This window comes from Eublepharis macularius, chromosome 2 (assembly GCF_028583425.1).
Source record: "Eublepharis macularius isolate TG4126 chromosome 2, MPM_Emac_v1.0, whole genome shotgun sequence".
Taxonomy (NCBI): Eukaryota; Metazoa; Chordata; class Lepidosauria; order Squamata; family Eublepharidae; genus Eublepharis; species Eublepharis macularius.
Genome location: NC_072791.1, coordinates 64,420,782 through 64,437,286, shown reverse-complemented (window position 1 = coordinate 64,437,286; position 16,505 = coordinate 64,420,782). Strand labels below are relative to the sequence as shown.

General features: G+C 42.2%; 1 protein-coding gene across 1 annotated transcript in view; it reads right to left on the bottom strand.

The window, feature by feature from the left end:
• The window catches only part of BUB1B (BUB1 mitotic checkpoint serine/threonine kinase B), a 29,025-nt gene extending 15,669 nt beyond the window's left edge, over positions 1-13,356 (bottom strand). Inside the window, exons 1-15 of the mRNA XM_054971554.1 lie at positions 13,270-13,356; positions 12,308-12,520; positions 10,154-10,213; positions 9,919-10,063; positions 8,529-8,725; positions 8,265-8,437; positions 7,982-8,181; positions 7,186-7,280; positions 4,054-4,280; positions 3,083-3,195; positions 2,780-2,922; positions 2,510-2,550; positions 1,770-1,854; positions 1,171-1,273; positions 446-717 (exon numbers count right to left, since the gene is read on the bottom strand). Coding sequence (XP_054827529.1) covers positions 446-717; positions 1,171-1,273; positions 1,770-1,854; positions 2,510-2,550; positions 2,780-2,922; positions 3,083-3,195; positions 4,054-4,280; positions 7,186-7,280; positions 7,982-8,181; positions 8,265-8,437; positions 8,529-8,725; positions 9,919-10,063; positions 10,154-10,213; positions 12,308-12,447 — 1,994 coding nt within the window. The 5' untranslated portion in view covers positions 12,448-12,520; positions 13,270-13,356. The remainder of the gene's footprint in view (positions 1-445; positions 718-1,170; positions 1,274-1,769; positions 1,855-2,509; positions 2,551-2,779; positions 2,923-3,082; positions 3,196-4,053; positions 4,281-7,185; positions 7,281-7,981; positions 8,182-8,264; positions 8,438-8,528; positions 8,726-9,918; positions 10,064-10,153; positions 10,214-12,307; positions 12,521-13,269) is intronic.
• Between the last annotated feature and the right edge of the window lie 3,149 nt (positions 13,357-16,505).

Here is a 16,505-nt window from a genome sequence, read left to right as displayed (position 1 = left end):
TGATTCTGCCTGTCGAAAGTTGACTTCCACACATGCTGCCCTAAGCTCACTGGATGCTAGAAGTTATTAGCTCCCTACACTTGGATTTTATATTTACAAGCAGCAGATGGATTGTGTAGAAGAATAACTGTATGCTTACTTCTGTAAAGAAAAAAAATCTCTTTAAATTACTGTAATCCCTTCTCCCCAGTACACCAATCTGGAACCAGAACTGTTTAAAATTTGTTTTAATTAACGTGAGAAGCACTCAAACATTGCCTCAAGCCTAGTGTGATGAGAATACAATTCTACTTGATCTGTCAAGCACAAGAATCATTAAGAGTTCCTGTATAGTTTTCAGTGCACTCGGTAGACAGGCAAAAGACTAAAGTCATCTTAGAAGCATAGAGAGGCAGGAACTACATGCATCACACTGGAGAGATAAAACACTACTTTCTTCAGTTACCTCAGCTTTTTTACACACAGAGCCTCAGCATACTGATCCTCATTAACAATTGTACAGTGGCTCAGAGATGCTGCCTGAGGTTCTGGGCATGTTTCCTTTGACTCGTCAAGTAGACTTCTCTGTTCGATTACTCCATGGAAAGGTGTTGAAGCAACATGGGCAGCCGTAACAAAGTCACAAGTGTCTTCTGGGCTGGGGCAGAGCGTTTTGTTTCTATACCATTCTGTAACAATTGGATCTTCACTCAGAGGTTCAATTCCATGAAGCTCATCCTAGAGTAAAACAGAACAAATTAGCACACCACCACCACCAGCAGCCATTTTTGTGTTTTAATGTTCTAGGGGTTTTTTTGTTTTTTGTAAAATTCAGCCTACTGAATTTCATGAAGATGTATCTAGGGCATAGATTTGAAACCTTTTCAAGCTTAAAAAAGGGGAACAGTCAGAGTATCACAAACAAACTCAAGCTGTGCTGAAGATCAAGGAAATGATCTCTCTCAGTTTTCCCCTTACAAATGAAACTTGTCAAACCTTTCCCCCATATTTATGACTGTCTTTTCCATATAAAAGGCAAGCCGTATTGGTGGCAATGCACTTTTTTCCCTGGTGCACCTGCGCAGGAGCACCAGGATAAAAAGCGTGTCGTGGCCAATGCGGCCTCCAGAGGGCATCACTGCAGGGGGAAGGCCAAGAGACAGTAAGATCACACAGCTATGAGAAACTTACAGGATTCTCAGGTGGTATGTTTTCCTTAGCAGCAATACCCTCTGAAGATTTGCGAACAGCAAGAGGACGTTTGGTGCATACCAGAGGTGGCCCTGTAGGAAGACTAAGATGAAAGAAAAATATTTTGTTTTCCAACAACATTTTGTAGAGCTGGTTCTGTACAAGAATTGTACAGAAAATAAGCATAGTGTAGTGATTTAACTGTCAGACTAGGAACTAGGAGACTCAAGTGCCAGCCCCCGCCCTTCTATGAAAGCTCACTAGGTGACCTTGGGCCAGTCACTCTCCCTCAATCTAACCCACCTCACTGGCTGTTGCTGTAAAGATAAAGCAGAAGAGGGCAATGAGAGCAATGATGTAAGCGACTTTGTCTCCTCATTGGGGAGAAAAACATGGTATAAATGTCTAAATAAGTTCCAAAGTATTACAGGGTAACACATTTGCTGAACTAGGGCAAAAGTAAAATTATAAGGAACTGGACCAAAAAGGCAGTCCTTGACTAAGAAACTAAATGGAATAAAGAAATATTCTTCCCTTGTCTCAAAAAAGAATTGAGAGCACTCACTCCTCTAATGCAGATTTACTTTATTTACATGTACCTGACATTCTGGTTTTCTACAAGAGAGGACTCATCAAATATGGAGAAGGGCACTGAAGGAATCACTGAAGGAGGCATCTCAGAATCTGGAACACAAAGCCAATATTTTATATACTTATTTGGAAAGTTTTGAAATACTACTGATTAGAAAGTGTTTTATAAAGGTTTTATTAGATTTTTTAAAACCTCCAATTCCAGCGTCTCATGTTACGTTCATGGAACAGCACAAGTTTTTTGATGCATCTGCCCACATTCCACTGGGCACTGGGGATTCATATACACATTCTGCTACTTAAATGCTTGTCACATGACCCTGTCAGCTCCCCTCCATTAGGGACTACTATCATTTCCTGCCCTCATCCCCGTACCAAGATTTGACTGGCTGGGGATACCTTTATACTTTCCACATGAAAGGAAAGTATTCTTTAGAAGACTCTGGCACTGCAATACCACATTATCCAGTGAGCAACAGAACAAATGAACAAGTATTAAGCCAATCACCCAGAACGAAATACATGATCAAAATGATGAGCACTTTTCATCAGGTTTCCTACAGCCAGAAAGTGCTGATAAAAACCAAGAATAAAAGTTCAACCTGTTTAATCAGATAGGAAAAGATGCCAACAAGATTTCTATCTTAAGCAACTTCATTGAGGCTTTGGCTATGCTTCAAGAAAGATTCATTCAAGTGAGCACTTAAAGACTCCCCCTCAAGTTGGAACCAATGCAAATGGAACTTACCACTGGAGCTTGACTTTCTGTGTCCATCCTGTTCAAAACGGCTGTCAACAAAATATAGGCAGTTTTTTCCTTAGATCAGTAGAGAAATAGATCCAGACAAACATATAAAGCCAATCCCTTCCCACTTTGAAGCCTTCTGACCTAAATCAATACATCAACTAAGCACTACAATTGTTTCACTATAATGGCTAATTTTCAACAAAAAATGGGCTTCTATAATTACACAATATTATTTGTGTAATTTTCTCCTAAGCCAACCTTCTACACTACCTTTTCAAGGAGAAACAATCCAAAAGAGGCCTTTCAACAAATGCCGTAGTATCTGTCAGGGAGGTTTGTCTTTGTGTCATAGGACGCTTCAGAACTCCTGGCACATCAGAAGTCACATCAACAAGCATCTGTTCCTCTATTTGCTGAGATAAATGAGGAAACAAATAGCAGTCACATGTCATGCTCCAAATGTATTTGACAGCAGTACTTTGGTCATACTTAGTATCCAAAATAAGGTTATTGTCACGTACAGACTTTAATAAAATTAGTACACTGCAAGCTGGTGAGATGGTAGGATACTACCTGTCCATATGGCTTCTGATCATGGTTAACTGGTTGCTCTCTCACCATCTTCTCCATCTCTTCAATTTTCCTTTGTAATTCAGCTTTCTTCTGTGCTATTGTCTGTAGCTCTTCTGAACAAAATGGAAAGAAAGATAGCAGTATGGTGTAGTGGTTAGAGTGTTAGACTAGGATGTGGGAGACCCAGGTTCTAATACCTACTCTGCCCTGGAAGCTCGCTGGATGACTCTGGGCCAGTCACACACACTCAGCCTAACTTACCTCACAGCGTTGTGAGGATAAAAACAGAAGTCAAGAGAATTAGGTAAACCACGTTGGGTCCCCATTGGGGAGAAAGGCAAGATATAAATCAAGTAAATAAACTATATTATTCACAGTACAATTGTAGCTAGTGAGCAACACCTCCAGAAGAGCAGAACTACAAGCTATCAGAAACATTGCCAATAGCAGCCCCAAGTGGTCACCTCTCCCACAAAGTAACTAAATCTACTTTGCATCATGTTTTAACTACATGGACTCAACGAAAACCTTGTGTTCCTCATAGTGCAAAATTCTCCCCTAATGCAGGTCCAAATCAAAATGTTGCAACATATCAACACTGATAGGGTTTGCATGTTGACTAATTACTCTGAAGCATTAGAAAATATTTTAGATGGAAGGGGAAAAGCCATGCCTTTCTGCTCAGCCCTTGCCACCTTCTATTGCTACTGCTTTTTTTATGCTACAAAGTAGTCTGAAGCGATAGCCAGGCAAATCCTGCCACCTGTACAGCAGCATCTATGTACTAGCAAAGAAACCAGAAATTGCAGCAGGCTATGCCAGGTTTAGAAAAATGCTTTTTAAAGATTCTAGATATATTTTCAGACAAGTATTCTTTACTGCTTCAACCATTATAAACAGTGAATGCATTATCTAGTACTAGTTGACTCTAAATAATACTAGTAGATTTTTCTAATTTTGCCTATACATACCTTCCCTTTTTTTTTTTGCTTTTTTCCTGTAGATTTCAGCTCTGATTTCCTCCAAGGAGAACTCCTCAACACCAGCATATACTCTCTCTTTACAATACATTGGCTGTTCCTTCTTTTCTTGACTATCCTGCTGATGATTTTGCACACGACGTAATGGATCGTCTTCTTTCCCTGGTTTTCGAGCACTTAATACACAGTTTAAGCTAGACTCTATTTTACAGGGAGTCCTGAAGATACAAACATAGAACACAAAGAAGACAGGGACAGAATACAGATGGTCAACCTATTGCTAGCTATCAGTCATCAGAGAAATGCATATGGTTTAGTTTGTGGGGTTCTTTTTTGTGAAACATGGAATGGAACCAGTAAATTTTATTCTCTAATTAAATAAAACTGGCACTGCAGCTGTCTAAAACAGATCAGGATGAAATCAGCAATAAAATCCCATATGCAAGCAACTAACTACATTAGTTGTTGTTTACAGTATTAAAGATTTAATTTAATTTATATTTATATTCTGCCCTCCCCGCTTTCGCAGGCTCAGGGCGGATAACAAATACAAACATCATTAAAAACATTTAAAAACATTAAATAATACATTTAAAAACATTAAATATTACAATTCATGCTGCATAGTGGTTCATACATGCCTCTGTGTTCGCACAGGGGCGATGGTTTAATCCCCCCTTCATGGGGGGGCAGGCACTGCCCGGCATCAGCCATATGCCTGGCGGAATAGCTCTGTCTTACAGGCCCGGCGAAATGCAAGCAGATCTTGCCGGGCCCTTGTCTCGCAAGACAGAGCATTCCACCAGGTCGGGGCCAGGACCGAAAAGGCCCTGGCCCTGGTCGACGCCAGGCGGGCCTCCCTAGGGCCAGAGACACTTAAAAGATGTTTTCCACCAGAGCGGAGAGTCCTCCGGGGCTCATATGGTGAGAGACGGTCCCTCAGATATGTCGGTCCCAGTCCGCGTAGGGCTTTGTAGGTTAACACCAAAACCTTGAACCTGATTCGGTACTCCACTGGCAGCCAATGCAGCTGGCGTAGCACCGGTGTAATATGCTCCCACACCGGTGCTCCAGCAATGACCTGCGCTGCTGCATTCTGTACCAGCTGTAACCGCCGGATCAGGCCCATGGGAAGCCCAGCATAGAGCGCGTTACAGTAATCCAACCTAGAGGTGACCATTGCTTGGACCACTGTAGTCAAGTCATGGGGAGACAAATAAGGGGCAAGCTGCCTGGCCTGCCGAAGATAATAAAAGGAAGACCTGGCAACTGCAGTGATCTGGTCCTCCATCTTCAGGGAGGAATCCAGAATCACCCCCAGGCTCCTAACTCTCGGGGCCAGTGTAAGTGCTGCCCCATCAAGTGTAGGAAGCCAGGGTCCCAAAGCCATCTCCCCAGGACCTCCGTCTTCATGGGATTCAATTTCAGCCGACTTTGTCTCAACCAACCAGCCACAGCCTCAAAAGCACGCTCCAGGGCATCAGGGGCCGATCCAGGCCACGTGTCCAACAACAGATAAAGCTGGGTGTCATCCGCATATTGGTGACACCCAAGCCCGAAACTCCGCACCAGCCGGGCAAGGGGGCGCATATAGATATTAAATAATAATGGAGAGAGTATCGCTCCCTGTGGCACACCACATACCAGTGGCCTACGAGATGACACTCTCTCCCCAAGTGCCACCCTCTGTCCCCGATCGTGGAGAAAGGAGACCAGCCACTGCAGTGCTGTCCCCTGAATCCCCACATCGGCAAGGCGGTGGGTCAAAAGCTGATGATCGACCGTATCAAACGCTGCTGACAGATCCAGCAAAATCAGCAGTGCTGATCCGCCCTGATCCAGATGTCTGCGGAGATTGTCTGTGAGGGCGACCAGCAATGTCTCGACCCCATGTCCTGGGCGGAAACCAGACTGGAAGGGGTCTAGGGCCGAGGTCTCCTTCAGGAAATTCTGCAGTTGCTTCTCTGCCGCCCGCTCAATCACCTTCCCCCAAAACGGAAGGTTGGAAACCGGTCGGTAATTGAGCAGGTCAGCAGGATCTAATGATGATTTCTTCAGAAGAGGCCGTACCACAGCTTCCTTCAGCGCCTTGGGAAAAACCCCAGAGCTCAAGGACAGGTTTATAATCGCCTCCAAGATGTGAGTATTTGATGCAAAAACACTTTACAGCACCCACTCCATTTTATATTTTAGCAACAGTCATAAGCTTTATGTTCAAGGAGTTTATCTAGATTTTGGTACTTTCCAAAGTTTCCACAAACATTGATAGTAGCAAAGAAAAGACCACAAAGTCATGGAGAATTCATTCAACAACATTTAGCACAAACCCTGTTAAGTGAAGGCAATGTCTGTTCTATTAGGTAAAACTAGAGAGGAGCCCAGAAGATAATAGCAGTAAAGAAACAGAAATAAATGAGGGGGAAGGAAGGAGAAAAAATTGTCTGGGAAAAGTAAAAGAACATATATTCCAATCACATGCCTCTAATCTTTGTAAAGATGGAGATTTGTTAGACCCATAACTAAACTGCTCCTTAAATAAGCAGGCCTATGACTTCCACTACAAGAACCAAAACAAAACTTGTGAAAGGTATTGAAAGAATGCCACATATAATTCAATACACAAGGCAAGATATGGGCCACAAAATATGCATTTTAGACACTTTAATCTCAAAAAAGTTGCTTCGTGCCCAAGCATTACAATGGTCCTACTCCTGAAACCTGAAAGGTGGAAAGATGGGATAGAAGTGTTTTAATAACAAACATATGCGATGATTTGCCTATTAGGACATTCTAGACCTATTATTTCTTGGCAGTTATGTTTACTAGATATTTATGTTAAGAAACCTTAATATAAATTTGCTCCAGAGCTTGTGAAGCAACCTGGCCCCTTACAAATGTTACAAGATGACAAAAGTGTTGTCAAGCAGAGGCAAGACTTTTCAATGCTGATCCTGGATAAAATCTCCTAAGTAGCAAAAGGTCACATAGCCACATATTTTACACCAAGAGAGAACAAAACTAGAAATATAGCTTGGATGCCTCTTACTCTATTTTCTGAAGCAGATTTTCAAAGATTCGTTTCCCCTTCTTAGTTACTCAATAAGCTGAGAAAGAAAAGCTTACATTGTTTGTTGTTGTGCTGACTCTTCAACATATGGAGTAAAATTAGGGAGTGCAGCAGGAGCTACAGTGCTGGAGTTCATGTTGCTCCGAGGATGCTGAAAGAGAAGAAACTCAGCATCAGTATCTTCACATATTGCCAACCTGCACACCGTTTGTTTTTTGGATAGTTCCTCAGCCAACTTCTTCACTTAGATGCGCACCACACCAATTCTCCTAATCTTTTAGCAACCTCAGCACCAGAGGGAAGTTTTTTTCCTTCATTGATCAGTTATAGCAGAATAAGTCAAAGCTATAACAGGAGAAGTACCCTTTTCAGGACCACTGAAGAGCAACCGAGAAATTACAGACAGAACTATCAGCCAAACATTAAGATACAGCTATGATCAAAAGGTCAGCAGCACTTCACAGTACTCCTGTTTTGCCAAGGTAACAGGTCCAGGTAGGGCATTTCACCAACCCCTATCTTACAGCTACCTCTACATCATTTCCACTGCCTCCAGAGTTTTTCTCTGAACTGCAGCTCCAAATTCATCAAGAATGTCACTTTCTGTTAGCCACTCATTGTTTGTAAACATACCACAAGAGGAAGTTAAACAGAAAATTGGACAAACTTTGCAATGTCTAAAATAGTCAAAGGTAATGAAATTTAGTTTTAGATTCAGCCTAACTAAAACCAGAACTAAGGAGCATGTGAACCCTTACCAACAATCTCTTTACTCTGAACAGAAGAGCTTCTTACATAGACATCCACATGTTACATCTGTTGTGAGCAATTCAGGTTGTCATTTCACCTTACCCTCCCCATGTTCCAAGGTCCTGCCTGCAATTCATTCTCCTTCGCCTTTATTGTTGGAGGAGCTGCCCACGGCTGTGGTACAAGCACTGGAACCTCAGTTCTAGAAGCCACTACTTTATTTTCATCAAATACAGCAAACTTCGGGCAATTCGAGACTTGTTGAGATGCTGGATTCTGGAGTCTTGCTCCTTGGCTTGGGACTAAGAAAATAAACAAAGTGAGATATCTAACATTCTCAAACTGGAGCAGCAGTACTTTTCCAGTGTAGTCAACTGCAACTTACACTTCACAGCATTTCCTACACGGCTGATTGGGGCTCTCCCTGTTTTCTTTCCTCTTCCTTTCAGTTCTGCCAGTGTTGTTCTTTGGGGTTCAGAAGCAGAAAGACTCGATTCCTCTTCATAGTCTTCTTCAAGATCTTCTATGGCCTGCCTAGATGCACGGGCCTGGAATTGCCTGAACACAAAAGCACAAGACCCCTGCAATGTAGCCACTATCACTGAAGGCACAAGTTTTTCTTCACATATGCCCATCTCACGATAGTTACCTATGGTGGGACTGCAGTTTGTCCAACGGTTCAGCTTTACACCTCAGACCATCCTGGAATATCAAGTCAGCTTTCTTGTAGTTCCCTCTTGCCTCAAGTTCCTCTGCCCAAGTAATATAAAGCTGTGCCAGAGATGTGCCTATCACCTGGCTGTGCAGATAGCTATATAGGTCCAGAGGTTCACTACAGCAGTTCCCCTGAAAAACATGGTGAGCAGCAAGACTCTGTTACATTAAGACTCAACTACAGAAATCAGTAACTTGTAATCCCCACAATTCTTTTCTGGAGCAATGATTTGTTAGAAACACAAGAAACTCTGCTCTCATTATTAAAGAAGACCTTTTTAGACATTGATTGATTGATTTACATCATTTATAGTCCACCTTTCTCACTACGACTCAAGGCAGATTACACAGTATGAGGTGAATACAATCAGTATCAAGTAAGTACATTTCAATACAATACCATAAAGTAATAAACATATACAGGTTTAAAGACATAGCATTAGCAAGGATCCAAGACACAGTAGAGATACTGAAGCAAAACATAATCAATCCTAGGACTAACATTAGACAGCATGGAGCGATGGAGGCAAGTTTGGATGTTGAAGGACACAGTGTCCAATAAATTGCACCCTCCTGCACTGTGACTCACAACAAATGAACTTCTTTCCTGTTTTTCAGAAAGTGAGGGGAACAGATCAGTCCTTGGCTTGACCTATAAACGTAACTATGCTTTTTGTCAAAGGATGAATGCTAATTTTGCTCAGATTCTAAGCACTTTTAATGGCAACGTAACAAGTCACTTTTCAATTTGCTTTGTTCTCTCAGCTTTCTGGAAGATTTGATAGGAGAATGAATGAGTTAAAATATACATATGCACTCCATGTAAGCACTTCAGCTCCCCAAATAGAGCACATCTCAGTCCTTAAAGGCATACTCTCAAGAGGCATATTTTATACCAAAATAATATTTTTGTCTGAAAATAGCTCTACAATACTGAAAAGCTCATGTACAACTGATATTCACTTCACAACTTCAAGAGGTTGCAATTATGGCAATACCATTAATCAAAAAGCAGGTATGGCCACATTTATCCTCCAAAGCACACTTGGGCTGTCTAAAGATTTGCTGTTATTTATGAATCTATTACCTTCATTATGATCTAAGAAGCCATCCTCTTCAGCTTAGATTTCAAAGTTTGTTTAAGACACAGGTGTGAACTGGTCCCAAGTAAACATATTACAATGAAGCACAAGGACCACTATGTTAGAATGAGGTCAATGAAATGCAGAGCTTAAGGAAAGCTATTTTAGCCTGCCTGAACAAAACTTAGAGCTCAAATTAATGGAAATAGAAGCGTATGATAAAAACCACGGACTATAACTCACAAATTTAAGCCAGAGACTGAGGTACCGGGGGTCTTGGTAATACCTCTGCTGCTCACTCAGTGCTTTTACAGCTCTCTCCAACACAGCAGAAAGGTTGCTCTCTTTACCTCCTTGAGGAAAGGTCTGTTCTGTCCATTTGATATACCTAAAGATATCAAAACAACTATGAGTACAAAAAGCCATGCACATTTGTGACTGGTAATTACTCATGATCTCATTCACAAAATAATCTTACCTGTCCCAAACATCCAGAGGATCATCTCCACAGTAAAAACGAATTTCAGATTCAAATTCCCTAAAATTAAAATTAAACACAAAAATAGCTAGAAAACCAGCACTAGTCTGGGAGACAAAGTAATGCTTTGTGAAAGTCTGTCTTATGAACATATTTTCTGGTTATTCTTGGAGAATGTTAGAAATTCAGTATTGGCAGTCTCAGTTTACAGAAGCATCTGACTGATAACACACCACATTTTGGAAAGTTCTTTTTCCATGAGTTACAGGATTTGATATTTATAGTATTAGCCATCCTATGCTGTGGAGTAGCTCTGGATCAAGAATAGATAAGCACATCATTTTGGCTGACAGATAGGTAATTGTAGAGATGTATCTGTTTTCCCTAGTAGCAGAGACCTTCTGATTAGCACAAAAGCTTAATAAGGATTTCACTTGAAATTTAGTATAATACTATGGATACAGTATTTTGACCAACTAGGTCAAGCTCTCATATTGATAGGAAAATAGCAATAACTTCTAGACTTCCATTTATCTGGCATTGCAAAATGCCTCTTGTTTTAAAGTTACAAGCACTACATACTTTTTAAAATAAATTGTATTGGATGGTTAACATATCATACATACTGTTAATACATACTAATTATCCCCTATATATATAGTGTATGCTCCCCACCCCCTTTCCTCTATTGACTTCCAACAGCACTACAACCCCCCGTTTCTGTTCCAAATACTATCTCTTAGTTGTCATTTTAAACTTAATGGTAAAGATTTACATTATGTCTTATCTTACTTAATAACACTCAAAAGACCATAATTGTCCTTTAACATCCCATCTTTTTTCTAAGTATGTTTTCAATTTCCCCCAGTCCTCAAAAAATTCCTTTGGATCTTGCTCTCTCAGTTTCCTTGTTAATTTGCCCATTTCCGCCATATATAACACTTTTTGTATCCACTCTTCAGTTTTCGGTATTTCTTCTTTCTTCCAATATTGTGCATACAAAATTCTTGCTGCCGTTATCATATAGTACAGTATTACTCTATCCCTTCTATTAATATCTTCTAAATGCAAAGACAACAATAACATTTCTGGATTCTTAACTACATTATTTTGGAGTATTAAGGACATTTCAGTACATATTTTAGACCAAAAGTCTCTAGCCTTATCACAAGTACACCACGTATGAAATAGAGAACCTTCATGCTCTTTACATTTCTAGCATTTGTTGGATAGCTGCTTATTAGCAATGGCTAACTTTTTCGGTGTTAAATACCATCTATATATCATTTTATAGCCATTCTCTTTAATACTGGTACATGTTGAAATTTTTAAAGTATTTTTCCACAACTGTTCCCATGCCTCCATCATAATCTCATTGTTACAATTTATTGCCCATTTTACCATTTGAACCTTAATCGTCTCATCTTCAGTATACCGTTTTAACAATAATTTATACATTTTGGAGATTATTTTGTTGTTATCCCCCAATAAAATAACAACAAGCACTACATACTTGACACACATCACCCACCTTGGCCCCATTATAATCTATAATAGTGCATGGTTTGAAGAAAAGTCTCAAAGTAATGTTTGCATGAATACCTGTAATATTACACATGTGCTAAAACAAACAAGTCAGCCTTAAAAAAAAAAAAACTTGTTCTAGAGCATTCCATAAAGTTCTACTTTTGCCAACTACATTTTCCTTTTGGTTCTCTTACGTTATCTAAGAAGCAAAAACGTAAGCAAAAGCAAGCTATTAAAGATGTAACAAGTCCCTGTCTTCCTTGATCACTTCCAATCCACACAAAGACAGTTTGCCACACTGACTTTTTTAGTGAAACAATCCTGCTAATGCTATATTTAATGCATCGCATCACCTTTATACAGCAAATACAATTGCTGGAGATACTTCTGCACATCCTCAACTGATACATGGAGAAAGAATGACGTACATATCTCTTCAAATGCTCATGGAAAAATATCAGGGATCCCCAGTCCAGCCAAGCAAGTATACAGATACTTTAAGATGCACTGCATTAGTCACATCTCAGATGCTTGCTACAGGAAACACAAATTGTACTGGTGCGACACTAAGCCAGCCAGACTCTTACTTAAAGAAAGTAGATTCAGAAGCATGACCAGTAAATGTACCGTTTTTGCTGCTGGATAGCCACATGGCTTGAAACATCCTGCTGAGCCAGAGCTTCTTGCAAGGTAGCCATAACTCGCCCCTGCCGAAGAGGCTGCACGTTCTCTTTACTCAGCTCCCATTCATTCCCATCAGAAGCCATAGTAACCACTTTTTTAGGTTACTCTACAGCATAAACAGCAACATGTGGCAGTGTTATTCGAAAAGTAGGAATGCTAGGAATTAGACAAAATAAAAGAAATTGAGAATCTGCATGAGGAAATGGCAGTAAGCATTTAGGATAACCCATTTGTTCAACCACTATCAGCCAGAGACCCCACACACTCATGTTAACTATCTCAATCACTTAAGGGTACGGTTGCCAGCCTCCAGGTAGTGGCTGGAGATCTCCCAGAATTACAACTGGTCTCCAGGCCACAGAGATCAGTTCACCTGGAGAAAATGGCTACTTTGAGGGGTGGGCTCTATGGAATTATGCCATGCCAAGGTCTTTTCCCTCCCCAAACCCCACTTTCTCCAGGTTTCTCCAGATTTCACCCTCCTGATCTCCAGGAATTTCCCAACTTGGAGCTGGCAACCCTACTTAAGGGGCATCAATACTTCTTTTTTTTTGCATGTGACAATGAAAAGTTAACATTAGGAGGGGAAAGGGATTACAGGTATCACCTCAGGGCGACTGGGGGTGCATGAAGCTGGGGGAGTCATATAATTTTGTTTCCTTGTGGTATCTGAATTAGGTATGGGGACTGTGAACAGGAGTATCGCAAACGGTAACCTGAAAACCAACCCACCAGCAAACAGTCAACAGACTTTAGGCTTTCCTGCACAGCTAAGGAATCCAACAGAGAAGAAAGGCCAACCCTCCTGCACCCGCGAGCTTCTACAGCCAGTCTCAGGACAAAAAACCAAGCAAGCCCTCTCTCTTCTCTCTCCTGCCCCGACTACATTCACTCACTCTGCCTACCTGTAGGGACCCGACTAACTAAACACCAAATCAAATTTCGTTGACTTTCTCAACACGCTTTTTCTCCGTCCGTGTTCAAATTTTAACCGCCACCACCCGCATCATTCGTTCCTCCTCATTGGTCAGCTCATAACAATTGCCACCTCCTATTGGGCTGTAGGAAATCAAGAGCACGTCGGGGAAGCCGGTGCATCATGGGAATTGTAGTTTATTTGCGGGAACAGAGCGGCTGGTTGAAATAAAAGTGAGCGAGTGGAGAAGGGAAAGTAAACTAATTTTAAATACATTATTTTTCTTTACAAAGGTCGGTTACAGAGCTAGCTGGCAATACATTTGTACTTAATTAAAGAGTTTATTATTAGAATCCCCCCGTTTAGCTTCTGAGTCGTGATGAAGAGTTTACCCACCCCCCTGAATAGTACTTTAAAAAAAATCTTAATATAATTTATTTCCTTACATTATTTATAGTCTTCCTTTCTCGCTGGTACTCAAGGTGGATTACACAGTGCAGATCAAATACAGGCAATAGCAGGGGACATCCAATAAACAAAGCATAGGTATTAATAAAACATTTATTTATTTCTTTATTTTATGCGATGGGACAGGGTAAAAGCCGGAACGGGCGGAACAGGCCGGAACGGGCACTAAAGAAATGCCAGTGCCACAAAAAAGAGGGGGATGTGTTAGAGACACTCCAGAACAATATTTTAGAAATGAAAACTCTGGACTGCCCCGCTTTTATTAACCCATTCCATGCCAAAAAGCTCCCGGAACAGCACAAAACAGCCCGGAACGGGCACTAAAGAAATGCCAGTGCCACAAAAAACAGTGAGATGTGTTAGAGACACTCCAGAACAATATTTTAGAAATGAAAACTCTGGACTGCCCCGCTTTTATTAACCCATTCCATGCCAAAAAGCTCCCGGAACAGCACAAAACAGCCCCGAATGGGCACTAAAGAAATGCCAGTGCCACAAAAAACAGTGAGATGTGTTAGAGACACTCCAGAACAATATTTTAGAAATGAAAACTCTGGACTGCCCCGCTTTTATTAACCCATTCCATGCCAAAAAGCTCCCGGAACAGCACAAAACAGCCCGGAACGGGCACTAAAGAAATGCCAGTGCCACAAAAAACAGTGAGATGTGTTAGAGACACTCCAGAACAATATTTTAGAAATGAAAACTCTGGACTGCCCCGCTTTTATTAACCCATTCCATGCCAAAAAGCTCCCGGAACAGCACAAAACAGCCCGGAACGGGCACTAAAGAAAGGCCAGTGCCACAAAAAACAGTGGGATGTGTTAGAGACACTCCAGAACAATATTTTAGAAATGAAAACTCTGGACTGCCCTGCTTTTATTAACCCGTTCCATGCCAAAAAGCTCCCGGAACAGCACAAAACAGCCGGAGGCGGGGCGGGGGGCGTCGGGGGGAGCAGCGCAGCCGCGACCCCCAGGGGCCCGGCTGTCTTTGTCTGGGGATGGGGATGGGGATGGCCTCCCCAAGTAGGTGCTCTGTTCTCTACTGCTTACAGCTGGGGGAGGCTTGTCTTGCCAGGGGTGGCATTTTGCATGCAAAATGCCCCCCCAACCCTCAGGGGCCCTTCTCCCACCCTTACTCCCACCCCCCACCAAGGCTCAGCCTGCTCCCACTTGGGGGGCCATTTCATGGCCTCCCCAAGTAGGTGCTCTCAGTCCCCAAAGTCCACCCCCTACTGCCCCATACAAACCCAATTCCCCCCCATCTGCCAAACACAGACCCAAATCCCCCCAGTAGCCCCTCACAGACCCAAATCCACCCCCAGCTGCCCCACACCCACCATAACCCCAGGAACAGGCTGGCCAGCCCTCCCCCTTTTGGAACTCCTAAACTCTCTTTCCCAGGGCAATTCCGCACAGCCCAGGGGTGCCACAATGGTGTGCACACTCCTGAGTGCCAACTTATCCCTGGGAAAGAGCACCTGACACACAACCACCCCCTGACACCCCCCCCCCACCTACATAGAAGGCTGGCCTGCCTGCCCCGTTGTTCCCAATGCTGGGAACCAACCTCACATCAAAGAAGGGAACACACACACAATGATTCAAGTTTGAAAAAACTTTATTTTATCACTTTCAAAGTACAATGGGTCAAAAAATCACAACAAATCACACAAATTGTCCCCCACACAAAAGGACTACACAATTCACTACACATCAGAGAATCTTAAAAAAAAAATTTTTTTTAACAAACTCTAAAATTTTTGAACTGAATTGGGTTATACAGTAGGAGTGCACAACAGGGCATGAAAACAGAAGTCCCCTAGACAAAATTAACACAACGAACTTCAAATCACAGATTAAACAAAACCATAACAAGAGCTTTCAAAAACACTTTATTCCATGAACTGCTTAAATTTACACAGCAGCAGGGCACAAAAGGGCATGGAAACAGCATGCTTGCAGTGATTCACAATACACAAACATAACACACAACTCAATTAATATTAGACAATCAGCAAAACTTGTAACCAGCATTACAAGATGTGGGTTGCACAGCGAGGGCACAAAATGGGTCAAAAACACTTTCTGTCTTGGACAGATGTAGGCAACATGGCAGCAGGGCACACCCACAGGCAGGACAGCATTGTCTCAGACTCTGAGTCGGAAAATAACACAACTATCATGAAATAACATACTAATTTGCTCATCCCCTCGACACCTCCTCCATAACAACAAAACACAACACAAAAAAGTTTTTTGAAGCGTGCTTGTGAGTGCCAGGCCAGCCAGCAAACAGGCACCAAAGCCAGAGCAGCAGGCCTATGTGTGGGCCAGAGGCTGGCACACTTGTTCAGGAGCCTGGTGGGAAGCCTTGGAAGCAGGGGACCAAACACAGAAAAACAACCCCCCTAGTCTCAGGGGCCCTTCTCCCACCTCTACTCCCACCCCTCACCTCATGCATTCCTTATTAACAATTATGAATTCTGGAGTTTACTATCACGTGCATGTCAGTCCCCCAAAGACTGAAGCACTATAGGGTGAACCATTCACACTTTGAATTCTACTGATCCTCAGACACAATTAGGGATCCATTTCCCCTGGTGGGGGATCCCCCACTCCCACCTTTCGCCCCCTGTCACTGCTTACCTGGCTGGAAGGGGGAAAGTCAGGGAATGAGCCTTCGGGGTACGCTCCTGGGGCTGCTGCAGTAATGTCACTGATGTCATCTGGCTGCCCTGAGAGTATTCCTGTG